Below are 27,073 nucleotides of genomic sequence, written 5' to 3' on the forward strand. Positions count from 1 at the left end.
ATTAGGCTCTTGCAGCGCTTGCCTATATCGAGTATACTATGGGTTACAGGCTAAGTGGCTAATGCTATCAGGTTTGCTGTATTTATCTGGAGTATTCATACAGATTAAGTATATCCAGACACCACATCGCCATTTACACCCGCATTGTTTAACTTTACCACTCAGTTTCCCCAGGGGGATTAGTATTGTCTCTGGGTGGGCCCATTCAGTGTCTGTTCACACCCAACTGAATGGGCCCACCCAGAGACAATACTAATCCCCCTGGGGAAACTGAGTGGTCAAGTTAAACAATGCGGGTGTAAATGGCGATGTGTCTGGATATACTTAAAGAGGACCTTTCATCAGATTGGGCACAGGCAGTTTTATATACTGCTGGAAAGCTGACAGTGCGCTGAATTCAGCGCACTATTGGCTTTCCCGATCTGTACCCGGGGTAAAGCGCTATCTGTCCCGATTCCGTAGCGCTTTACAGTCAACAGGGCGTTTCTGACACTTAGCCAGGGGCGCCCTTCTGCCCAGCAGCGCCTATCGCACTGTACTGTGGAGTGGGGAGGAACCTCTCCTGATAATATTCGTCTATGGACGAGCTGTGTGAGCAGAGGGAGGGGGCGTTCCTCCCCGCTTCACAGCACAGCGCGATAGGCACTGCTGGGCAGAAGGGCGTCCCTGGCTAAGTGTCAGAAACACCCTTCTGACTGTAAAGCGCTACGGTACCAGGACCGATAGCGCTTTACCCCGGGCACAGATCGGGAAAGCCGATAGTGCGCTGAATTCAGCGCACTGTCTGCTTTCCAGCAGTATATAAAACTGCCTGTGCCCAATCTGATGAAAGGTCCTCTTTAAGCTGTATGAATACTACAGATAAATACAGCAAACCTGATAGCATTGGCCACTTAGCCTGTACCCCATAGTATACTCGATATAGGCAAGCGCTGCAAGAGCCTAATAATTTAATAACTTTTTAATTATTTTTAAACCACAATAGGTTACGTACCTTTAATAAATAAACAAGCACTTTTTGTTCTTTCCATTTTTTGTTGATACACTCTACTATGAGGGCCAGATTTGTGGAGCGCACAACTTAGTTATCCTATGGTCAGATTCTCCCACCTGAGCTGTGGATTTTTGCAGCTCCTCCAGAGTGACCAAGGGCCTCATGGCTACTTTTCTGACCAGTGCCCTCCTTGCTTGAGCTGTTATTTTAGGTGGACAGCCATGTCTTGTAGGTTTGCAGTTGTACAATCCTTTTTCCATTTTTGGATTGAACAGTGCTCCTTGGAATGCTTGAAGCTTGGGAAATGGTTTTTATTACCCAACCCTGCTTTAAACTTCTCCATAAATTTATCTCTTTGGTCTACATAATGCTGTTTGTTCACTAGTGTTCTCTAACAAACAAGGAGGCCTTCACAGAGCAGGTGTATTTATACTGAGACCAAATAACACACAGCTGGACTTAATTAAATAAGTGACTTCTGAAGGTGATTGATTGCACTGGATTATATTTAGGTGTATCAGAGTACAGGGGGCTGAATACTTTTGCACGTCACACTTTTCTGATTTTATTTGTGTCATTTTTGTTTCACTTCATAATTATCTGCTACTTTGTGTTAGTCTGTCACTTAAAATCTCCATAAAATATATTTTTGTGGTTGTAAGGTGACAAAATGTGGAAAAGGTCAAGGGGTATGAATGCTTTTGCAAGCCACTGTAGTTATCAGTAGCACACAATTGAGGGAACCTAGCAGCGACATAGTATTTGTAAAGATGAGGGACTGACAGGACTCCCAATCTTTTGTGAAAATGCATTATGCATCTATGTATACGCGGACACTTACAGGTCCAGATAAATTCAAAGATACCTTTCTGAAGAGTGATCAGGGAAAATTAGGTCACCAGGGTAGGGAGAACATGAAAGTATCAAAGGATATGGGGAAGGTTAACCATCTTAACCAAGTGCACTCTACTTATACAAGATAATGTTTAAATATGACTAGCCGTAGAAGTCTTCAAAAGTTTTCGGATCAGCGCAGCATATTTCCATTTAAAGTGTGCATCTAGTGAGTTGCAAAGGGTAATGCCAAGATATGATAAGAATTTGTCTTTGGTTAAGAAGACAAAGTTTAGGGTGATATGTTTGACAGTGGCTGGAGGCACATTACAATACAGTATTTCAGAATTGGAAGTGGTGAATTTTAGGCCATTTTGCACAACTATCTGGCCTTCAACTTATTGGGGATTTAGGAGTGAGGTCAAGGAACTTTTGATAGTTAACCCCTTCCCAATATCCACCGTAATAGTATGGCAGATGTTGGGTATTTAAATATGACAGCCACTCAGGAGCAGAGACCCAGTGCTAATGCCTTCAGTGATTGGGCACCACCGTTTTGTCAGGGATCGCTCATTTTTATTAATATGCTAATTAGCATCCAGCGTGCACCCCGGAAGTCTCAGCGAGCACACTCTCTCTGCTGTGTGTACACAGGCTGCTGCTGATGAGGACTCATCTCCCTGCTCACACACACACACCAGAGAGAGTGTGCTCGCTGAGACTTCTGGGGTGCACGCTGGATGCTAATTAGCATGTTAATAAAAACAGGCTCATTCAAAAACTGCTGAAGGGATTAACATACAAAAGATATGTTAAAAATGTTTAGTTAAAAATTACTTTTCCCAATGATGGAGCCCCTTTAAGGGGTTAAAATTTAGATAAAAGTTTATAAATTTGGTATCCCTCGAAATCGTAACGAAGCATAGAAAACTGGTGACGTGATTTTGGCTGCAGAGTAAATGCTGTAAAAATGAAGCCTGTAAGTCTCACAAATTCATTTTTTCTCCAATTCCACCCAATTCAAATTTTTTTTTTTTTTGCAGCTTATTCAGTACAGAATAATAAATGGGACCACAATGTAGAACCATTTCTCTCGCAAATATTAAGCCTTAATTTGAATTTTCTGAATGGAAAAATTAAAAAGTTACACACATTACTTGGGTCCGAGATTGAAAGATAGGCTACTTTAAGTACACCACCAGACTCCGCCGCCGCGACTGGTCATTTTCACGTAGTAATTTGCTGAAGGACCCTGAGATGACGTCATCCCAGGCCCTTCAGCCTTTCACTCCGTTGGCTGGTGGTACTGCGTGGGCGGCGCTAGTCGTCGGGCAGCAAGCAGAGGAACATGGCGTCTCGTACACCTCCGGCACGTCCTGAACAAACTGCCGTAGTGTCTGGCCGCCACAACTGCATTGCCTGCGCCGGCTGTGTGCACTTACCGGGGGTCCGAACTGGTCCAAAGCACGTGTACAGGAGGTCATCTGAGCTAATGCTGGAAAGGTCTGTTCGGCCTGCTGTCCCGCAGTGGCCTATGGAGTCTGTGTGTCAGTCGGTGATGTAGCGATCGTGCAGCCTGTGTCTGCACTCACGCACACTGTCACGTCCCAGGCTTAGGTAAGTACGCAGTGTTATTTTTACACGGGGAAGGGGGTGTAATGGCAGGGGATTTTGGGGGGGGGGGGGTGCCTGCCAGGTGGGGGCCACAGGAGGCGGGCGGGTGGTTAGAGGAGGGGGTGCGGGACAGGGGGCCTGGGGAGGGAGCGCCCAGGGGGCTTAGGAGGGACAGCCGGGAGGGAGAGGGGAGCCAGTGCACCATGACAAAGGGCGCAGGGAGAAGCAAAGGGGGGGAGCCAAAGCAAAACGGTAGGTAGAGAGGCCGCGGAGACAGGTGTGCAGGGGTCAATGTGGGGCCACACGAACAGTCCTAACCAAACACCAATGGCTAAATATAAGTGGCCCAACGCCAACCTGCAGACGAAGTCGTGGGCAGATGCTAGTTTCCACATAAAGAGACACATGCAAGTTTTGAAAAACCTGCCTTTAATGCGTTAAAGTCTAAATCAGGCCAGTTACTAAAGGGTTAAAGATGTTGTCCACTTTTTAATAATTGATGACATATTCTTAAAGTAGTTATCTATAATTAGAATACATACTTTGCTTCCTCTTCTCAGTTATTGAAATCACGTTTTATGGTCACGTGGACATACTTCAGCTCCGTCCTATTCATTTAACTTGAAATGAGCTGTAACATGGCCATTTGTCCAACACATGTAATGTAACTGCCTAAGAGGAGGAAATTGAGTTTTTACTGAAAAATACTGGATAACCCTTATAGTATCTCAAAAATTTAATACCCCCCCCCCCACACACACACTTTTTTATATTTCATTTTATATTTTCATAGGACAACACTGAAGCTATGATACAATCTAAAGTAGTCGGTGTACAGTAGTTGTATAACCGTGTAAATTTGGTGTGCCATTAAAATCACTCAACACACATCCATTACTGTCTAAATCCCTGGCAACAAAAGTGAGTACACCCCTAAGTGAAAACTGACAAATTGTGCCCCAAGTGTCAATATTTTGTGTGGCCACCATTCATTTCCAGCACTGCGTTAACCCTTTTGAGCATGAAGTTCACTAGAGCATCACGTTGCCACTGGAATATCCTCTTCCATTCCTTCATGACATCACAGAGCTGGTGGATGTTAGAGTCCTTGCACTCATCCACTTTCAGTTTGAGGATGCCCTACAGATGATCAATAGGGTTTAGGTCTTCTGACATGCATGGCCATTCCAGCACCTTTTACCATCAGTTTCTTTAGCAAGGCAGTGGTCATCTTGGAGGTGTCTTTGGGGTTGTTATCATGCTGAAAAACTGACTTGTGGACCATGTCACAGTATGTGCATTCATGGTTCTGTCAATGAGCCGTAGCTTCCCACACCCAGCAGCACTCATGCAGCCCCAATCCATGACACTCCTGCCACCATGCTTGACTATAGGCAAGATACACTTATCTTTGTGCTCTTCATCTGGTTGCTATATACACAATTGACACAATCTGAACCAAATAAGCTTATCATGGTCTCATTAGATCACAGGACAACTCCTACATTTACATCTTTTCTCTTAAAAGAAAAACACACAGTGGCCTCCACTCTGTATTATATGCTCCACGGTGGACCCTCCAAACAATTTTATTATATCCTCCCATGAAGAGCAGCGGGGCAGCCTCCTTCTTCCACCACGGTGTAGGCACAGATAAATGACAGCATCGCGCCTGCGTCTGGGCAGAGGTCACACTCTTCTGTCCGTGTAAGCCACGGACCTGTGGCCTAAACTAACAGTTTTCAGCTGTAACATAGTAATGAAAATAAACAGGGAGTGGGGGACCAACTCATGAGATACCATGGCTTGTATATGCTGATAGAATAAACATTACTATAACTACAAAAGGAGTGTAAGAGTAGTCGTGGGACACAGGATCAGGAAATCAGAGTCATTTTGTTAGCAGTGGGGAAGAGGGAGATGGGACAACCAAGAGGACCATTGGCTGTGAATTTAGGTTTGCCTTTCTGGCAGGCTAACGTGTTCCCGAATACAGTTAGTAGAACTTTTAGATATAAGTTCTGCAAGAGATGGTATAATAGGGGCTATTAGAGGAAGTGGCAGGTAAGAGGCCTAGATTGAGGAGAGATATTGTATATCCCAAGTAGAAGGAGTGTGAAAGGGTTAAGGTTAGATTTGATATAGCCGTGGAGTAAAGTAAAGGCGGCGTGCAAGAAGTGAACAATTTTGAGTTCAATTCCAGAAGATATGTAAAAGTGAGCAAGCTTGGTCACAACCTCTCCCAACAATAGGGGGCGTTCACACTACCGTTGGTGACCGTCTGAAGTGTCCGTAGTTCTTGTCCGTTACAAGATTTTTAGAAGCAGACACTAGCTGAATCGTCAGTAGTCTGTTAAAATTTCCATTAACTTCAAAGGGATTTTATCTAGTGCCTGTTAGTATCCGTTTACACCCAAGTCTGTTTTTTTTCCCCAGTGGCCCAAAAAATTCTACATGCAGGACTTTTCTGTTTGTTAAAAAAAAAAAAAATAACAGACACTTCCCATCCTTCTTTTTCTAACATTGAAGTCTATGGGTAACAGACTTATAACCATTATGATAGGTGTCCGTGGGTTGTTTTTTTTCCACCTTCATAGCGAAATCCAACAGTAGTTTGAACCCTACCAAAGACGACGTTGGATAGGTCTTTAAGAGTCTCAGTGAGATTTAATACCATTATAGAAGGAGTTTATGATCTTGTTCCTACTATCGCTGGGTTCACACCAGCGCCTGAACTCCGTTTTCAGGTTTCCATCTTCTGCATGCAGAAGACCGAAACCTGTCATGCCGAGTCCAGCCGTGAGCGTTTCATGCGCTCCATGGCGAAACCATTTTTTTTTTAAACTGGACACAGAGTACTGCATGTCCGAAACGGTTTTGCAGCGGAGCGCATATAACGCTCACCGGCGCTCACGGCCGGAGACTTTTCAAGCCCATTCAAATGAATGGGCTTGAAACATGCCGGCAGGTTTCAGTCTCCTGCCCCTGTTTTGTGCAGGAAACAGAAACCTGCAGAACAGGGTACGGGCGCAGATGTGAACGAGTCCTGAAAGGCCCAATATGTAGACTTTTGAGCTCAAGTGATCACGCTGCTCTATTCTGACACGCCAAAGCTTCTAGTAAAGTGAGTGTTATTTCAAGAGATGGGGGAGGAGGGTTGGTCATTAGCTACTAAAAGGTATAGTGCTTTGATGCTCTTTAATTTAGAGGCAGTTGTGTGTTGTAGGAGTTCCCCAGGGTGGCTGGAATAGAAGAGTTGATAGAGGGGTTGGCTAACAGAGTCTCTAACTTTCCCAAGACGTTTGCAATGGAGAAAATTGCCCGTAGGAGTAATAGAGTGTAGAGAGTTCTGAAGAGTAGCCTTGAGATCTGACATTCTAGATCGGTGCTCTATCCACAGGGCACTAGTATGGGGGTTACTGCAGAAAAGTAGATGGAGGGCCAGGAAACAGTGTCTACAGCCAGAAACTCTCCTCTGGGCTGAGATTGAGGGATGGGTTCAGGACGTCTCCCTGCAGGTGGAATTGTGTGCCTCTTGATTATGCAGCAGGGACAGTAATATCACTGGGGGTGGGGGTGTCAGAGGATGGTCTAAGATGGTGGGTCATGGCCTATGTGGCTGTGCAGGCATCGGACAGCACATCGTCAACCAAAACTTCCTGGAATGTTGGTGTAAGTTATAGCGTCTCAAAGTTATTGCCATATAAAGTTACATATGTCAATTTTGAATTTGAGGCCTGGTCCGTAAGGCATTTTTTAGACCTGGTCCTTAACCAGTTAAAGGACAATTAAAAAAATATCCCGTTATAAAGCAGAGATATGGTGGATATTTATTACCGTATATACTCGAGTATAAGCCAAGTGTTTCAGCACAATTTTTGTGCTGAAAAAGCCCCCCTCGGCTTATACTCGAGTCAAGCAACATTTTGGGGGGAGGGCTTTGATGCCTGCGATCAGAGATTGCAGGCATTAGCTCCGGCATCTCCACTGTAAGAGTTACAGTGGAGACCCAGTTGCTATGGCAACCGCTCTGCAGCAGAGTGGCTGCCATTATATTTGCAGACCCGCAGTATCCGTGTAAGAACATTCCGCACGCCTAGCACGGTGCAGTGCACTGGCATCCAGTTGCGGTATTCCGCTCCGGATTAGGCCCATATAATGGGCCTAATCGGGAGGGAGCCTCTCGAAGCAGACGCCACAGCTGAGTCAGACACAGAATCCACACACACAGAAGGGTCATCTTGTGTTGTTTTTTTTTTTTTTCCCCGCTAGATAGTAGTGAAAATAAAGAACCGAGTGTATCCCATTGAAGTCAGTGGGAGCTCTTTTTGGCAGTGGATTTTGAGGCAAATTCCACATCAAAATGAGCTGCCAAAAAACTTTGTGTGAATGAGCCCTAACTATTACAAAAGAAACCATTCCCAGACAGACTATACAGGAGCCTGGCTGCCAGACTCTTGCTCTGGTTATTTGCTCATACAGGTGGCACAGTTACCTGGGTTTTTGCAGGTTCAGCTACACAGATCAGTCTCTTCAGTATAATGCCACAGCTCCTAGTATTTACACACAACCTAATATCAGGCCTTGGTTAGTCAGCTGACCTCCCTGCTGTGGGTTTTTACCATTCACAATTTAGCTGCTTGGCTGGAACATACCTGTATTCCCTAACTATACCCATCACTTTTTCACAATACTTATAGAAAGCCGACAGTGTGCTCTGTTCCGATGCTGGAGAAACGGGTGCTGTTAGTTTTGGCACCGATCTCTCCCCACTGTTAGAGGGGTGTTCCTCATAGTTCAGCATCATCGTTGGGCTGTAACGCAGCCCCCTGACTGTACTCGTCTATAGCCGGCCTATAGCCATGACGCTAAGCTGTGAGGAACACCCCTCCCCCTAGTAAAAGTCTATGGGAAAGTACTGTCCGGAAAGGGCGTTCCTCACAGCCTAGCGATGACACTGACCAATGAGGAATGCCCTTCTATCATTGGGGAGATATCAGTGCTGTAACGAATGACACAGATATCTCCATCACATGAGTACATATCAGGAAAACAGACAAGAGCACTGAATTCAGCATTCTGTTGGCATGAAAGGTCCTCTTTAAATTCACATACTGTAGATTTCCTGACCACATCTGATGGATGTACTTTCCAAGCCTCCATTACCTCTTTTTTTTCAGTGAAATTTCATTTCCTGACATTGCTTCTGATTGAGCTTCCTGGACAGCTCCTGTGCTGATCTGAAGCCTAGTTTCCTAGTTCTAGTTACAGTTCCCGCCTCTCTGGTGTGCTCCAACATCCTCTTTAAACCTGGCCTTGCACTTCCTGCTTTGTGAGATTGTGCTCACAGCCTGTAATCTAGCTAGTCTCCCCTGCCCAGCTTTTAATACTGATGCTGACCTGTGTATCAACTATTGGCTTCCTCCTGACTACGTTATCAGCCTTGCAATTACCGCAAGTGGTTGGAATAAAAGACTCCAAGCCAGACCTGGACCGTTAAAGACTAAACTCGCCCAAAAATTGAGGTCTGTTGTGACCTCCTTGAGGCAGCAAGTGTCTGAGCTTCAAGAATTTGGTTCTACTTACCTTAGAAAAATTTTTGTAAGTTACAAACCCTGGTGCTTGATCAACGAGAAATAATTGAACTACAAAGACAACTCCTGGAAATGCGCAACTCGGGTTCAGATTTAAATACCCATATACCTCAAAGTTCAGTGGGGATTGTGACCATTGTAACCAATGCCGCATATACTTCCAAATGCAATCTTCTCCTTTTACTAGTGACAAGAAAAATTTATCATCAATATTCTGACAGATGAAGCTCTTGCTTGGACCTCTCCTTATGTGGAAAAGAACTGTGTCCTCCTCAATGGTTTTGATAACTTATTCACTGCTATGGATCAAGTTTTTGATGACCCTAATTGTTGTGCCGCAGCTGAGACCAAATTTGCATAACCTTCGACAAGGATGTCGCTCAGTTGCTGAATACACAGCGGTATTTTGTCGTTGGGTTGCTGACACCACATGAGATCTAACAGCCCAAAGGTCAATTTAGACGAGGGTCATCAGAGCTTGTAAAGAATGAGCTTGCCAAAGTTGAGGCTCCTGATAATCTAGAGGATTTTATACAAACGTGCATCTGAATTGATCAGAGACTTACTGAACGTAGAAAAAAGAGTGCGGGTATTTGGAAACAAAGCCACCTACTTCTTCAGTCACTCAGAATTGGACCTGCAGTAAAAAACTGAATCCTTACCAGAACCAATGCAGATTGATGTAATCCAAAAACTTCTTAGTACGGTAGAGAAAGGGAGACGTCGTACTGAAAATCTGTGCCTCTATTGTGGGGACTCGGGACATTATGCCACTAACTGTCCCAACCATCTTGTGTGTCTTGGACACACAAATGCGGTATACCATGTTTTCATGTTTCTGAAGAAGAGACGTGTAGGAATTGAGTATTTTATGCTTTATCTACACTCACCGGCCACTTTATTAGGTACACCTGTCCAACTGCTCGTTAACACTTAATTTCTAATCAGCCAATCACATGGCGGCAACTCAGTGCATTTAGGCATGTAGACATGGTCAAGACAATCTCCTGCAGTTCAAACCGAGCATCAGTATGGGGAAGAAAGGTGATTTGAGTGCCTTTGAACGTGGCATGGTTGTTGGTGCCAGAAGGGCTGGTCTGAGTATTTCAGAAACTGCTGATCTACTGGGATTCTCACGCACAACCATCTCTAGGGTTTACAGAGAATGGTCCGAAAAAGAAAAAACATCCAGTGAGCGGCAGTTCTGTGGGCGGAAATGCGTTGTTGATGCCAGAGGTCAGAGGAGAATGGCCAGACTGGTTCGAGCTGATAGAAAGGCAACAGTGACTCAAATAGCCACCCGTTACAACCAAGGTAGCCAGAAGAGCATCTCTGAACGCACAGTACGTCGAACTTTGAGGCAGATGGGCTACAGCAGCAGAAGACCACACCGGGTGCCACTCCTTTCAGCTAAGAACAGGAAACTGAGGCTACAATTTGCACAAGCTCATCAAAATTGGACAATTGAAGATTGGAAAAACGTTGCCTGGTCTGATGAGTCTCGATTTCTGCTGCGACATTCGGATGGTAGGGTCAGAATTTGGCGTCAACAACATGAAAGCATGGATCCATCCTGCCTTGTATCAACTGTTCAGGCTGGTGGTGGTGGTGTCATGGTGTGGGGAATATTTTCTTGGCACTCTTTGGGCCCCTTGGTACCAATTGAGCATCGTTGCAACGCCAAAGCCTACCTGAGTATTCTTGCTGACCATGTCCATCCCTTTATGACCACAATGTACCCAACATCTGATGGCTACTTTCAGCAGGATAGTGCGCCATGTCATAAAGCTGTAATCATCTCAGACTGGTTTCTTGAACATGACAATGAGTTCACTGTACTCCAATGGCCTCCACAGTCACCAGATCTCAATCCAATAGAGCATCTTTGGGATGTGGTGGAACGGGAGATTCGCATCATGGATGTGCAGCCGACAAATCTGCGGCAACTGTGTGATGTCATCATGTCAATATGGACCAAAATCTCTGAGGAATGCTTCCAGCACCTTGTTGAATCTATGCCACGAAGAATTGAGGCAGTTCTGAAGGCAAAAGGGGGTCCAACCCGTTACTAGCATGGTGTACCTAATAAAGTGGCCGGTGAGTGTATATACTCGGTGAACCCTGATTTGTTGATCAGATAACATCCTGAGAATTGTTTGTATTGTTCTTGGTTATGCCATTTTTATTAAAATCAGAATGATTTAATCCTTTTATTCAAGCACTTTACACCTCATAGCTTCTGTTAGCTGCATGAATTTGCTGGTATGCGAATTCCCTTCAGGCTTTTTGGCATACATAAATGAACTAGGATTTTTTTGTAATATTAAGTTCATTCATGCCAAATGAGAGGATTAGACAAGCAGCTGTATTATTTTAACTATGTTTGTCTTAATCAGAAATAAGTAGTTTTCTTTTAATTCCCTACGTTCACAAATCTTTTGGTACTGGCTCCTGTATATGGCTGAGTTTTCTCCAGGCCTGAACCATTTTGTATAGTTCCTGGTTTAAAGCAAACACTTGCCATAATGCAATTCACAAATCAAAAAATCTAAAATTCTTTTGATAATGTCATTGGCTATGCTTGAAGAAAAAAAAAATTCATTGGGAGTGTTATATATATAAATAAAAAAAAAAAGTTTTTCCAGGTGGAGAGGTCACATACGGACACCAGCGGTTACCTTTAAAAACCTATTCAGACGAATGGGCTTTAAAGAGGACCTTTCATCAGATCGGGCACAGGCAGTTTTATATACTGCTGGAAAGCTGACAGTGCGCTGAATTCCCGGTCTGTCCCGGGACCGTAGCGCTTTACAGTCAGAAGGGCGTTTCTGAGACTTAGCCAGGGATGCCCTTCTGCCCAGCAGTGCCTATCGTGCTGTACTGTGGAGTGGGGAGGAACTCCCCCCTCCCGCTCCTGATAATACTAGTCTATGGACGAGCTGTGTGAGCCGAGGGAGGGGGCGTTCCTCCCCGCTCCACAGTACAGCGCAATAGGCGCTGCTGGGCAGAAGGATGTCCCTGGCTAAGTGTCAGAAACGCCCTTCTGACTATAAAGCGCTACGGTACCGGGACAGATAGCGCTTTACCCTGGGCACAGATCGGGAAAGCCGACAGTGCGCTGAATTCAGCGCACTGTCAGCTTTCCAGCAGTATATAAAACTGCCTGTGCCCGATCTGATGAAAGGTCCTCTTTAAAGCTGGCATGCTGTCCCCTATCCAGTTGTCCAGTTTCCCTGGGGTTTAGGATGCAAACCCCGGCGCAGAAAGTGGCGCAAGTGTGAATGCCGTCTTACTTACATTGCAGAGTCGATGTGGGTTTTCTAGAACTCTGCAGCTCTGCAGTTTCATGTGTGTGTTCCCCACCTCTTCATTCTAAGCATACACACACAACAAACTGATTACTATCAGTTTGTAATCTGTTTTCCATACACCTCAATGTAAATTAAAAAAAGAAAAATTGGTTGCTGTCCATCTGGAATCCTTAATTTTAGTACAGAGTTCTACTTTTCTGCGAGTTCTACTGATACATGTGGATTACTTTTAAAACCCATTAAAATCAATGGGTTTTAATCCACACAGTTTGCAATCAGTTTTTGGAAGACTTCGAATACTGTTTTCGAACGGATTTACAGAACACAGATGTGATTCAGCCAAGTCTGCTGCCGCAATGTCTGGAGCACATTATACTGTGTGTGAGGGCCACTGGGGGCAGTATATGTAAGATGTGCGGGCCCTAGGACGAATCCTGATGGCAGCCCTGTGCCCAGGCACTTTGGATGTGCACACACAAAAACGGTGGCCGGTGACTGGTTTATACAGCTTTTATTTATTTGTGTAATTAACCCCTTCCCGACATCTTCTGTAATAGTCTGGTGAATATCCAATCCCTAAATATGGTGGCTGCCATATCTGCCAGGTCTCTCCTGCTCTACACAGTGGGGACTCGAATTCCTGAGATCTTGAGAAATAAAATGTTATAGTTTTTGGAAGGCAGGTAGGGAAACCCCCCCCCCCCCCCCCCGAAAAATGGCTGCAGCAGGAAGGGGTTAAAGTAATCTTTTTTCATAAAAATGATTGACCCACTATATAAGCACTTCTACCTCTTTCTACCTAACATGCATTTATTATTCCATTATTTCTGTGTGTGCACTATGTTTTCACCGTACTAGTACAGCGGTTTGTGTAATGTCCTTCCTGGCAGCGCCATACTACTATAGCGCAAGTCTGGAAGAATTAATATTGATGGCCCATCGCTGGTTCTTTTCTTTGACATGGAGGGGGATGGTTCTGCATGCAGTTCTATTCTTCCTATTATATTTGTGGAAATTGTTGACAGTGTCTCAGGGCAGCAAAGTGTCCATAATGGTTGTGTAAATATACCTGTATATTTCCCTTATCCCCCAGCCATCGCAAAGCAATCCTTGAGTGGTTAATCTTGCTTTTCTACTTGTCTTTCTGCAACAAAGACATTCCAGTTAATGAATAGACAGTTACTTAGCTAGGTGTCAAACAAATGCAGCTTTATAAAAAAAATGCCTAAAGGTATATTCATACAGCAATTTTTCTAGTGTATTTTGAGGTGTAAATTGCTCTTTTCTCATCATTGGATGTATCAAAGTCAACTAGAAATGACTTCCAATTGAAATAAATGGTTAAAACACATCTCTACATACACATTTCTTTTCCTCTACTTGAGGTGCATTTTGCCGGTATTTACACAATGCAGCTGAAAAGTGGAATACACCAAACAAAAGCCTGGATATCAAAATCAACTCAGTCTGAAAAATATGACTTGCCCTAAAGGGAAAATCTGCTGCGCAGGTTATGCAGTTTAAGAACGTAAACAATTTATTTTAGGACATTAATAGAATGAATGCACGTTTTACCATTTATTTTCGGGTCTTTTTATTGTGTAAGAATGAGAAAATGGGTCATTGAATGAATGTGAAACGTGGAAAATCCCAAAGCCATTAATAAAGGTTTTAGTATACGGACTTGATAACTAAATCCTCCCTAACAAAATGAGGTCTGTAAAGTGAATGGAATCAAACTCTGCATTGATGTTTGTTTATTTATTTTAAGTAAACCCTAGTAAAAAGAAAGGTGTATCCAGTTTTGGTGTGTGTGTTTGTTGTTGTGGTGGTCTTCTTCTCCTCCTTCTTCTTTCAATTTTTCCGATGTTGGAAATAGTTTATACTATTAGACAATACTACATCAAGTCATTACCATTGTCACTTTTCCTTTCTACAACACCAAAAGATTTGTTGCCAAAATTCGAGGACCGTCCATTGATTTGAATGGGAGAGACAAAAGTTTATGCACCTACTATTTTAGCAATGTAAATAAGCTCACTCAGTAAAGTTGTCCAAGACTTTGCTTACCATAGGTCTTTAAAGGGGTTGTCCGGCTTAAAATGTTATCTGTTACTTAGGCCAGGGGAGGTGAAATGTAAAGAAAACCATACTCTCCTGTTCCCGGTGGTCCAGCAGTGCCCCACATTGTCTGGTCCTGCAGCTACGTTATTGTCTCTGCCCACGTGACAGCTAAGACCAATCAGCGGCCTCAAGAAGTTACCAGAGACATCCCTACCTGTGACTGCCTGGCTCCTTTCCTGAGGCTACTGATTTGTTTCAGGAATTTGGAATATCACAGTCGGCAAGAAATTCAGGAAGAAGAAGGCGGTTGACCAGACTGCCCTGGGAGAACGCCAGAGTATTAGGGACTGGTATGTTTTGTTTTTTCAGGTATATCAACACTGAACCTCTTGGGTATGAAATCATTAAATTTGTCTATGTTTTAGGAACTCATTAATTTGTTAAAGTGCTTGCATCCCACTGTTAGAGATGTTTGCATATATGAGTGGGGTTGTTACCTAGTCCCAATTCAGTAGTGGTGGCATCCTGTGTTGGGGTGCATCTTCTGCTCTGTTTTCAGCCTGAGTAAAAGGCAACTGCATGATTGAGCAAGTAGAATTAAAGGGGCTCTATCACTGGGAAAAGTCATTTTTAACTAATCACATCCTTGCATAGCCTTTAGAAAGTCTATTCAACACTTACCTTTAGTATATAGATTGCCTCAGTGGTTTCTGAATATTTCCGTTTTTATTCATATGCTAATTAGACTGTTGCACGATACATCGTGCACTCCTCTCTTGTTGTTTCCTATGGAAGGCTGCTGCTGATGACTCAGATTCCTGTTTGCCTCACACACATAGGAGATAATAGGAGAGAGGAGGCTGCTGGGAACTTCCTGAGCTGGCTGAAAGCTCATTAGCATATTAATAAAAACGGACTTATTCAGAAACCACTGAGGCAATCTACATACTAAAGGTAGGTGTGAAGTAGCATTTCTAAAGTCTATGCAAGCATGTGATTAGATAAAAATTATTTTTCCCAGTGATAGAGCCCCTTTAATTAACCCACGTCACATGCTAGGACAGTCACACCTGACAGGTTATTAATTGTGAGTATTGGACAACCCCATTAAGTCTCAGTGTCCTGTGGTGGAAAAACCTTTGCGTAACCCTCATAAGAAATGCAGAAAAACTGTAAAATATGAACTTCTCAACCTTTTGCCACATTTCAGGCTTCAAACATAAAGATATAAAATCTAAATTTTTGGGGGGAAGAATCAACAAGCGGAACACAATTGTGAAGTGGAACAAAAATTATTGGATATTTTAAACTTTTTTTTAACAAAAAACTGAAAAATTGAGCGTGCAAAATTATTCGGCTCCTTTACTTTCAATGCAGCAAACTCTCTCCTGACTAAAAAGTCAGACTTGCAGGCTAAATGCCTTTTATTGAAGTTACTTAACTCTTTCCCTGCTACGAATGTATGTCCTATGTCATGACCGGGTGGCACTTCAGTAGTCAAGAATATATGTAGAATATCTTTGCTACTAATGCCAATTTCTGGGGATCTTTTACAGCTATCAAGAAAATCTTGGATTCATTTTAAAGATGAGAACGTCCTTATCATAACTATCTGGAACAATTTTCTAAGGGCTATTGAAAACGCGGTTAGGAATGGAGATCTGCAGGTCTCATATCTGCAGATCTCAATTTCCACCAGCATTTTTGAGAACAAATCGCTCTGAATCTGTAAGGGCCATCATAATAATCTTAGTACCATTTTAAAGGTGAGATTTTAATCTTCAAAAATGAATTAATTTTGTTTATAGCCCTAAACTGTTGAAATATGGGCTCTAAAGTGTCCTCTCCCTTCCAGCCTCAGGCAGCATCTCTGAGCAGAGTGAAGGAAGAGAGGGCAGAGCTGCAGACTGCAGAGACTATGATAAATTATCATTGTCTCTGCATGACCTGTATCTGACTCAAGGGAAAGGGTTATTGAGGACTTCTGTCTGTTATGCCCTCTCCTTTCAATCAGAGAGCATACTATACTTTTGCACTCTGATTATTATATAGAGGAATAACGTAATGCCCATCCTGAGCCTAATCAGAGGGGTGTTATTCTGTAATACCTCTCTGAATATAATCAGCAAGTTTGACACTATGACCCAAACCTTTACCATACTCCAGTTTGCAATGCCGAAAGAGTTGCACCAAACATTTGCGAAACACAAAGCCATCAATAAATTTTACGTTTGACACTGTCCCTATCCTGTTCATACCTAATCTCCATATGTGCAGTATAGATTTTTAACATATGTGAATGACCACAAAATATTCCTTGTCTTCTGTATTTTATTTGTTTTTTTTTTTTTTTTTCTTTTTTAAAGTGTTACAAAGTTACATGAAGGTGAACATGGCTATCAGTAACCCAGTGAGACCAATGTAACACTCAGGTGCACTTGCTTTTCATGGTGTGTAATCCCCTCCATTTTATAATATATTTTTTTTAACATTTCAAGCTTCTTCAAAGCAGATTTTTCCAGTTCTGGGGATTTTATCAAGATATCTGCATACATGTTCATGTACGTTTAAGTGATATGATGAACTCTGCACATGTTGAACTTTTATTTTTAGGAGGTGTGGTGCATACAACTTTTTGTTTGGTTAACACTTTAAGCAACAAATATAAATTTATTTGTATATTTGTTTTATAAACCGGCTTGGGCTGGCCCATTGGGGTCCAGTGAATTCCCTGGTGGGGCCTACCAGACCCCGAAGGTGTGTTTAATTATTATTATTTATTTTTTGTGAAATGGGCACTGACAGTCTAGTAACAGGTGACTTAACAATTGTGGTCACAGGAGATGTGGCTGGCCCAGAATGGTATGGGGCCTACTGGAGATGGCCAGCACTGTGGTAGTAATCGTGGAAAGCCTGGTTCTTCTACCACCATACTAAGTGTTAATTAAAAGGGACCCGGCATTATGTGAGGTCAGCACATTGTGGGCCCCTTTCCAATAATAGCCTGCCCAGATGAGTTGATTAAATATAGCAAATACTTATACTTTTCTCTGGGGACTGGAGGGCTCTTCCAGCCTGTGATTGAATCCTAAAGATGATGCAGAGAGCCATAAAGTTCCAGGAGAGGTGAGTATAAGTATTTACCGTATTACATTTAATCGCCTCCCCTGTGTTGTCATGTGAGGTGTGCCCCCACGTGACTGCTGTGTCCCAATCACAGGCCCCCAGCAGTGATGTCTGATGTGCATGATCTTAGTCACAGGTAGAAGAGGACTGAAGAGGATGCTGAAGACAGCCGGATGGAGCAAGGATGCCCAGAAAAGTTGAGGTAAGTATAAGGGTATGTTCACAGGCAGGAAAAGGTCTCAGAAACCTTTTCTGCCATGTGAACTTTACACGCGGCTAGCCGCATGTAATGTTTACGCGGCATCAACATTTCGTTGCGGCATCCCGCTCTTGATTAGGCTCGAATTAATGGGCCTAAAAAGTAGCTTGTCTCGAGCCACGGACACTGCGGCAGAATCAGCTGCGGAATCCGCAGCAAGATAGGGAATCTCTCTTCTTTTTTTTTTTTTTTTTTTTTTTTTACCATAATTTTTATTGAAAAAACTCTTTAAATTTACAAAACATCAAAGAAACAAGGGACAAACAGAGAGAAGGAACGGGAACATATGGCAAAAAGTAACCAGGCAAATATCACTGAATCATCCCAGTGATGAATACGAAGCACAAATAGAAAAACTAAGAAAGTGAGGGGGGGGGGGGGGGGTGTCAGAGACCATTTACCGTATTTTTCGGACTATAAGACGCACTTTTTTTCCCCCAAATTTCGGAGGAAAATGAGGGTGCGTCTTATAGTCTGAATGTGGGTTTGCAGCATGGCCGCGCTACTGCCACCGCTGGTTTTCTTCAGCGGCAGTAGCGCGGCAATCTGCAGGCCCCGGCAGCTAAGACAGTCCCCGGCATCTGCTGTAATAGACCGGCGGATGCCGGGGAGTGTCTTAGCTGCCCGGGCCTGCAGATTGCCGCGCTACTGCCACCGCTGGTTTTCTTCAGCGGCAGGAGCGTGACAATACTGCAGGCCCCGGCAGCTAGGACACTCCCCGGCATCCGCCGGTCTATTACAGCAGATGCCGGGGACTGTCTTAGCTGCCGGGGCCTGCAGATTGCCACGCTCCTGCCGCTGAAGAAAACCAGCGGTGGCAGTAGCGCGGCCATGCTGCAAATCCGCTCCTCATCCGCAGGTCCCGGCAGTTAGTTAGCCCCGGGGCCGGTCCCTACCGGCCCCATACCTTTAGTGATGCAGGCCGGCTCCTGCACGGCGAGGCCGCAGGAGCCGACCTGTTCCGATGACAGCCGGGAGCTAATGAAGGCTCCCAGGCCTGTCATAGATATATATTACTATCGCGGCTGGTCTATGACCCTCCGCGATAGTAATGTATAGAATCTCCCATAGACGGCAATACACTTGTATTGCCGTCTATGGGACTTGCAATCAAATGATTGCAGGTTCAAGCCCCCTAGGCGGGGGATAATAAAATAGTAAAAAACAAACAAACACCAAAACAACAAAAAAAAAAATATAATAAAAAATAAATAAAAGTTCACCTCCTTTCCCTAGAATACATATAAAAGTATAACATTACTGTGAAACATACACATTAGGTATCCCTGTGTCTGAAAATGCCCTGTCTACTAATATTTTTATGTACAGTGAACGTCAAAATCAAAAGTGCTAAACCGCCGGGTTTTTCTCTCTGTTTTGCCTCTGAATTAAATAAAAGGTGATCTAAGCAATAAACATTTCCCAAAATGGTATATCTAAAAAGTACACCTGGCCCCACAAAAAAAACGCCCTATACATCCCCGTACAGCTGCAAGGTCACCTGTCAATGTGGCCTTGCAGCTGTTCCAAAACTACAACTCCCATATATTAAATATTTTACCATTTTTTGCCTGAAAATTTTTTCCCCCTATTTTTCTCCTCTAAAACCTGGGTGCGTCTTATAGTCCGAAAAATACGGTATTTATATAGCACCATTAATTCCATGGTGCTTTACATTTGGGGGTTTACATACAATACACAAAATATACAGTTTCTGTAAAAGCGAAGACTTGATATTTGTCACTGCTGTTTTGTATTATTGCAGGGGTGGTGTCACGGGATGACGTATATAATTGGGTATCAGCATAAAGATGGTACTGGAAGCCAAATCTGGTGATGGTTTGTCCAATGGGGGTAGTCTAGAGAGAGAAGAGCAGGGGGCATAGCAGGTGTAGCATATTATACTGTGTGGGGGTGCGGGGGGGGGGCTAGTGTACAGAATATCATGCTGTGTGGGGCTACTATGGAGCATATTATATTGTGTGGGGGCTGCAGTGAAGCAATTACCTTGTGGGGGCCTCTTCATTAATTTACATCACACTCCATCTATTTATAGCTGACGTGGTATTACCACAGGCTGTGATTACATTGTATGGTCATAAAACAAATCTGTGCAATGTAAAATAGCGAAGGGGAGAGGGCAGTCGCAAAAGCACCACTGTCCCTTCAAACAGTTGATCAGCAGGAGCCCTGGATCTTAGACCCCCACTGATCTTAGATCTCTGTTAGCACCCTGAAGATCAGATGGTTCCCACCACATGCAGCTCTGTGTTGTTTCCATGCTGGGCACTGCACTGCTACTCTTGATATCCCCAGTTGTGGGTACTATAGGTGTATGGGCCATGTTAATATTAACAATTCCAAGAGCCACACTGCTTGCTTACCATACATAGTGTAAAGGTGGGTTTAGATCTTATTTCGGGTGAGCAGCATGGTATTGTTATTACCTGAAGCTACGCTGCGTTGGTACACCTGATCTGTAGGGGTCCTGGTGGTTGGTCCCTAGAAACAATTCCACTAGTGGGCCCTAGTCCCAGTACGACACTAATTTTAAATCAAAATTGCATGAAGGTGCCTGTTTGTATACAGTGCCAAGTGCCTTACTGACAATGCTGCAGGTGTTTAATTTTAGAAAATATGTAGGTATAGGGGGAGGTGGGGTTATTTATTATTTTTTTTGTTTGTTTTTGTTTTTTAATTGCTGCAAGTTTTTTGGGGGATTTTTTTTTTCTCCATCTCAAAACTGTGAAAATTGAACTGGCTACCAGAGGTGCAAAATATCCCAAAACGCCTGGCAGCAAAATGGTTAAAGCCTTTGAGGGATTGCAGCATATAATATTTAATATCTATTTTTCTGATCAGTTGGTTTATGGAAATCCTCAATCCAAGATGCCTGGTTCTAGCAGTTTTTCCTCCCTTCAGACCATGCACTGTTTATCAGTGGTAAAGATCCTTCGGCTTAAACCTGTCAGAGTGTATTGCTGTTGCTGTGCTGCTCGGCTTTGTGTCATAGGTGCAGTGTAAACCCTGGGAAGCCTGATGATTTGCCTTAGAGTAGTTTGGTTGCTACTGAGAAACAGGCGTTAGTGGGAATCGGCAGCTTGCTTTCTTGTCAGTTTATTACCTGGTGATCTACCCATTGTAGAAACCTGCACGATGAACATATTGGATTACACAGACGGTGGTCCTACCACTGGTAAGTTCACACACTCGTGTTTTTCTGCTAGTGTGTCTTACTATGTTTTTATTCTTTCAAGCAAGATCCATGCCGGTTATCTTTCTATGACAGCTTCTTTATAATTCATATTTGCATAGGACAAAACTTTATGATGAGGTTGTTTTTTCATTTTGTGTTTTTTTTAATAGAATGTCGGCTTAAGCAATTTAATTTCAGTAATTTGACTAGATGGTTGCATGAGTTCAGAGCTGGTCATCTGTTACGTAAAGGGATTAGACATATGGCTTTAGTTTTTCTCTGCCTGTGTGTGTTTAATGGCAAGCTATACAGGAGAAACCATATTAATAACTGTCATTGGTACCATTTTAATACTGAACTATGGTTCTTAAGGAATATATTAATAGTAATATACATTTATGCAAGATTATACAGTGTATTTATATGTATCCGCTCATAAAATGTGCATGGCTTTATTGCTCTTCTGTGGAGGAAAGTACAGTATTTTTGAAGTTCAAAATATTCATTTAAAAAAAACCTTCGTTTTGAAGATTGCATAATTCATTTTCTGAAATGAGTGCTTCTTTGATATATACACTCACCGGCCACTTTATTAGGTACACCATGCTAGTAACGGGTTGGACCCCCTTTTGCCTTCAGAACTGCCTCAATTCTTCGTGGCATAGATTCAACAAGGTGCTGGAAGCATTCCTCAGAGATTTTGGTCCATATTGACATGATGGCATCACACAGTTGCCGCAGATTTGTCGGCTGCACATCCATGATGCGAATCTCCCGTTCCACCACATCCCAAAGATGCTCTATTGGATTGAGATCTGGTGACTGTGGAGGCCATTGGAGTACAGTGAACTCATTGTCATGTTCAAGAAACCAGTCTGAGATGATTCCAGCTTCATGACATGGCGCATTATCCTGCTGAAAGTAGCCATCAGATGTTGGGTACATTGTGGTCATAAAGGGGTGGACATGGTCAGCAACAATACTCAGGTAGGCTTTGGCGTTGCAACGATGCTCAATTGGTACCAAGGGGCCCAAAGAGTGCCAAGAAAATATTCCCCACACCATGACATCACCACCACCAGCCTGAACCGTTGATACAAGACAGGATGGATCCATGCTTTCATGTTGTTGACGCCAAATTCTGACCCTACCATCCGAATGTCGCAGCAGAAATCGAGACTCATCAGACCAGGCAACGTTTTTCCAATCTTCAATTGTCCAATTTCAATGAGCTTGTGCAAATTGTAGCCTCAGTTTCCTGTTCTTAGCTGAAAGGAGTGGCACCCGGTGTGGTCTTCTGCTGCTGTAGCCCATCTGCCTCAAAGTTCGACGTACTGTGCATTCAGAGATGCTCTTCTGGCTACCTTGGTTGTAACGGGTGGCTATTTGAGTTACTGTTGCCTTTCTATCAGCTCGAACCAGTCTGGCCATTCTCCTCTGACCTCTGGCATCAACAACGCATTTCCGCCCACAGAACTGCCGCTCACTGGATGTTTTTTCTTTTTTGGACCATTCTCTGTAAACCCTAGAGATGGTTGTGCGTGAAAATCCCAGTAGATCAGCAGTTTCTGAAATACTCAGACCAGCCCTTCTGGCACCAACAACCATGCCACGTTCAAAGGCACTCAGATCACCTTTCTTCCCCATACTGATGCTCGGTTTGAACTGCAGGAGATTGTCTTGACCATGTCTACATGCCTAAATGCACTGAGTTGCCGCCATGTGATTGGCTGATTAGAAATTAAGTGTTAACGAGCAGTTGGACAGGTGTACCTAATAAAGTGGCCGGTGAGTGTAGGTATTTCTGCAACGTCATGAGTTTGCTAGTATTATGAAGCTGATTGAAGATTGTAGTCCTGTGGCTAGTCTTAAAAATCTACAATATATCCGTTTTGACACCTGACATTATAACAGGGGTTATTCACATCAGTTTAGTAAGGGAATACTTTTACAAAATATAATGCATTCCAAATCGAAACCATTAATGGACATTTATAACCTATTTACTCCTTCCTGAACTGATAAGCAATAAGCTTACTTCAAAGTTCAAACTTTATTAACATTACATTAAGAATCTAAAATAAGGAACCCTTTGTATTGGTAAATAGATTTTTCAGTAGTATATTGAATAACTCCACTAACCACTTTATTAAAGTACTTTGAGAAAAAAGGGAAAACAAAACTTTAGCACATTCACACTGTAGGGATTTAGGGTTATAGGTTGGACTTGATGGACTGATGTCTTTATCCAACCTCATTTACTATATTATTTATTTATTTATTTATTTATTATTTTATCAAGGAGACTTTGAGAACTTTTCACTGCTTCCACCAGCTTGAGCTCCTTTAATAGGTGCTGCACTACTGATTCCAGTGCAATTGGAATTTTTCTCTAGCCTCTTCTCTTCCTCAGCAATCAGTGCAGTTAGTTTCAATATCTAATGTTCTAATTAGACTCTCTAAAGTTGAGTCGGTGGTGTCAGGCAGGAGCAGGCAAGGGAGTGTGATTAGACCTCTGATATTGTCTACCATTGAATGGAGTCACGGTCTGTTCCTGCCTGACATTACCTAGTTGACATTAGAGATGTGTTAACATGCCAGGTAACTAAATAAACTGCATTGATTGCTCAGGAGCGGTTAGGGCTAGAGAGAGAATTATTGCATTGGAATCAGTGGAGAAGAGTCTACTCAAGGATGGAAAGAGCTTCAGTTGGTGGAGGTGGTGACAATTCAGATTGCCATGAAAACAAAAAACCCTCAATTTATCTATCGTGTGTGGTGTTTATTTGCACACAAATGGTTATTTTCCAGTAATGTTTGACTATGTAGGGACTTCTGAAGACCAGCATTTCATATTCAACAGACGTCTTAGTTGCACCTTTGTCTGCACCAGAATGTAGTACAGTGGTTTTCATCATTTTCAAGTGTAGCACCCCTTAGGGAGAAAACATTCCAACCACATACCCCCAAAATAGCTATCACTTACAAGTGTTAATAAAATAAGGCTTCTTTTGGAGCCTTTGTTAACAATTCTGTAATGGTCCTCTCAATGCCCCCACACTCAATAATAATGTCCACATCAGTGCCCACAATATTAGTATAATGGCCCAACCAGTGCCCACATACGTAGCATAATGGACCTCACACTTCCTTGCCGAACGTGTAAAATAATGGCCTCCACGTGTAAAATAATAACCACACCTTGTTCCCCACATATAATAAAATGACCCGCACACTCACTGGTAAATAAAGAGCATTATGTATTATTAATTAATTATTAACATCATTCATTAGCTATCACCAGGGTGGATTAAGGGTATCATAAACCTCAAACCCGCCTTCTCCATTCATGACAAAGACCCCATTGACAGAATAATGTACCATAGCGGCGTCCACACAGAATAATGTCCAATATCATCCCACCACGTAGTATAATGTTCTATAGCGGCCCTCCATGCACTGTAATGTTCCAGAGTGGCCCCTCCGTACTGTATAATGTTCCATATTGGCGCTTCTATAGGTGATTCTACAAATTCCAAATATATCTCTGAGTCCTATTTTCATCTAAATTGCTGTTTTCTTATGCAAATGAAGGAAATGTGCTTTGGGCAAGCCTTAGATTAACTGTATATCTAGAACAGAGACCAAAATCAAAATATTGATTCCCCTTAATTGCATATGAATAAAACAGCGATTTATATGAAAGTAAGTGTCTGATTAACCGAGGCATATTTGGAAACTGTACAATCCTAGAAAAAATTCCAGATGACCCTCCATTTTTATGACTCAAATACTGGCAGAAAATGAAAACAATTTTTTTTTGACTTGACAATTTTGAAAAAAAAAGGCAACAATAAGTTATTCAAATGAAAACTTGACATTTGTGGCTGTATCCATAGATGCCCAGGCCTTTATGGCGCATGCCATCTCGAGGGCAGTTTGCATCTGCCACTGAATTGAGAGGGGCTGTGCAAGCTCTCTATTCACTTGGATAGGAACTCTAGAAAATTCTGAGGCTGTCTTCTGCTAGGGTATTTCTTGAACTGTTTACAAGTGAATGGAAAACTTAAAAAAATGTGCAACTCCTCTCAAATGACTTATGCTAGGTTCACACTAGCATTTGAGTCTCCGTGTGAGACTCTGTTCTACATTTGGCTTACGACTCCTTCTAAATTTACGAACTCTTCTCTGCTGCTCTCTGATCACAACCTTCTGTCTCTCACCATCAATGCTCTCTACCCTTCAAAGAATAGACCTACTACTGCTGTTTCCACTATCTAATAGAGGTGTCCCTGATATATCCATTGCAGTCTCTGGCCTTACTATAGCTCCTAGGCAGTATGCCTGCTGCATCGGGGTTGTTTGACTCAGGCCTTTCCTTCACACACCCCCACACCCCCGGTATCCAATCACTCGCATGGCCATGTCATCTCCACCTCAAAAACCTCTCCAGAGACATTTATTGTGGAGATTATTCACTCTCGCCTTCACTACTGCAACTCCCTTCTAATCTGTCTTCCCCTTGCTAAACTCTCTATATTCTATTCTGAATGCAGAGGCCTGGCTCTTCTATCAGTCTAGATCAGTGATAGCGAACCTTTTTGAGTCAGTGTGTCCAAACTGTAACCCAAAACCCAATAAACTATCGCGGAGTGCCAACATGGCAATTTAACCTGAAAACTCTTTGGATCCACAATTGCGGGCCCACAAATTACAGTCGTGTGAATGGGGCTTTACAGAGCTTGTACTGAAAGGTAAAGATCTTTACACAGTACCGTCTTCCCCGCAGTGGCCCCCCCCCCAAAGGATTATATCTGTATACTCCACAGTAGCCCCCTCCCCACACAGCATGAAATGGTCCACAGTAGCCCCCTCCCCACACAGCATGAAATGGCCCACACAGCATGAAATGGTCCATTGTAGCCCCCTCCCACATAGCATGAAATGGTCCATAGTATCCCCCTCCCACACAGCATGAAATATTCCACAGTAGCCCCCTCTCCACACAGTATAAAATGGTCAACAGCAGCTCCCTCTCAGCACAGGCATGAAATGGTCCACATTAGCCCCCTCCCCAGACTGTACACACACAAGTACACTTACCTGAAGGGCTGCTGGGCGTCCTCTCTCCTATTCACTGCGGGCGCTGATGACTTGCATCATCACGCTTGCGCTGGTGCAGAGGTCACACTCTGTATAGTCAGTGTAGGCCGTGCGGTATGCGCAGCCTACACTGACAAGCTTTCAGTTGGATATGCATTTGCACAACCAGCTGAAAACGGCGATCACTCACTAATGGGGAATCCTGTACCGGATTCCCCCGTTACTGAGCGATCGAGGTGACCTCATGCGTGCCAGCATAAAGGGCTCTGCGTGCCCTCTCTGGCACGCGTGCCATAGGTTCGCCATCACTGGTCTAGATGCTACAGCGATGCCTCTGGTCTGTGTCAGTCACTACATTGGCTGCCTATTTATTACAGAATACAATATAAACTTATCACTCTCATCCACAAGGCTCTCCATAATGCTGCACCTCCATACATTTCCTCCCTCATCTCTATCGCCCAACCTGTGCTCTCCGTTCAATCAATTACCTAAGACTTACATCTATTATCAGAACCTCCCACGTCTCAGAGCTGTGGATCTTTGAGAGTCCAGGGTGTTGGAGTCCAACAGATATAATATTGATGACCTATCCGTAGTTGTAGTTATCTGTAATTGTATGTTTTCGTTTTCCATAATGTTATATAGTTTATAATATAAGGAAGCAAAGTTATCATATATCGCTTGAGGCTTGTAGACTTTTTGTCCTCCTGTTGCATGTATATCATTTATACAATTTTTTTTTTTTCCTTTCCATTCCTATCCACCAGAATTTTACTTCCTAGCTAACGCTATCTTTATTTTTTTTAAAGATTTTAATGATAATGGAGAGCTTTTATTCAGAGACAGTGTTTTAATCTCTTGGAGTCTATTTTCCTATAGTCTTTTTGACTCTTTGCTAAACTCTCCTTAAGGGTTTTTTTTTTTTATCGAATTTAAAATAATGCTTTATACACTTTTTTTAAATTCTCATATTAC

The 27,073-nt window shown here is 43.0% G+C and overlaps 1 protein-coding gene across 4 annotated transcripts in view; it reads left to right on the plus strand.

Annotated features, from left to right (window-relative positions):
* SLC12A7 (solute carrier family 12 member 7) overlaps nt 1–27,073 on the plus strand; it is a 143,726-nt gene that overhangs the window by 38,591 nt on the left and 78,062 nt on the right. Inside the window, exon 1 of one of the 4 annotated variants that reach the window (XM_075271088.1) lies at nt 20,776–20,992. The exons of the other annotated variants lie outside the window; for them this stretch is intronic. Within the exon in view, the coding sequence (XP_075127189.1) occupies nt 20,953–20,992 (40 nt within the window). The 5' untranslated portion in view covers nt 20,776–20,952. Of the gene's footprint in view, nt 1–20,775; nt 20,993–27,073 lie in introns of those variants that run through there. 4 annotated transcript variants of the gene reach the window in all.

The sequence above is a fragment of the Leptodactylus fuscus genome, chromosome 4 (genome assembly GCF_031893055.1).
Source record: "Leptodactylus fuscus isolate aLepFus1 chromosome 4, aLepFus1.hap2, whole genome shotgun sequence".
In the NCBI taxonomy this organism is placed as follows: Eukaryota; Metazoa; Chordata; class Amphibia; order Anura; family Leptodactylidae; genus Leptodactylus; species Leptodactylus fuscus.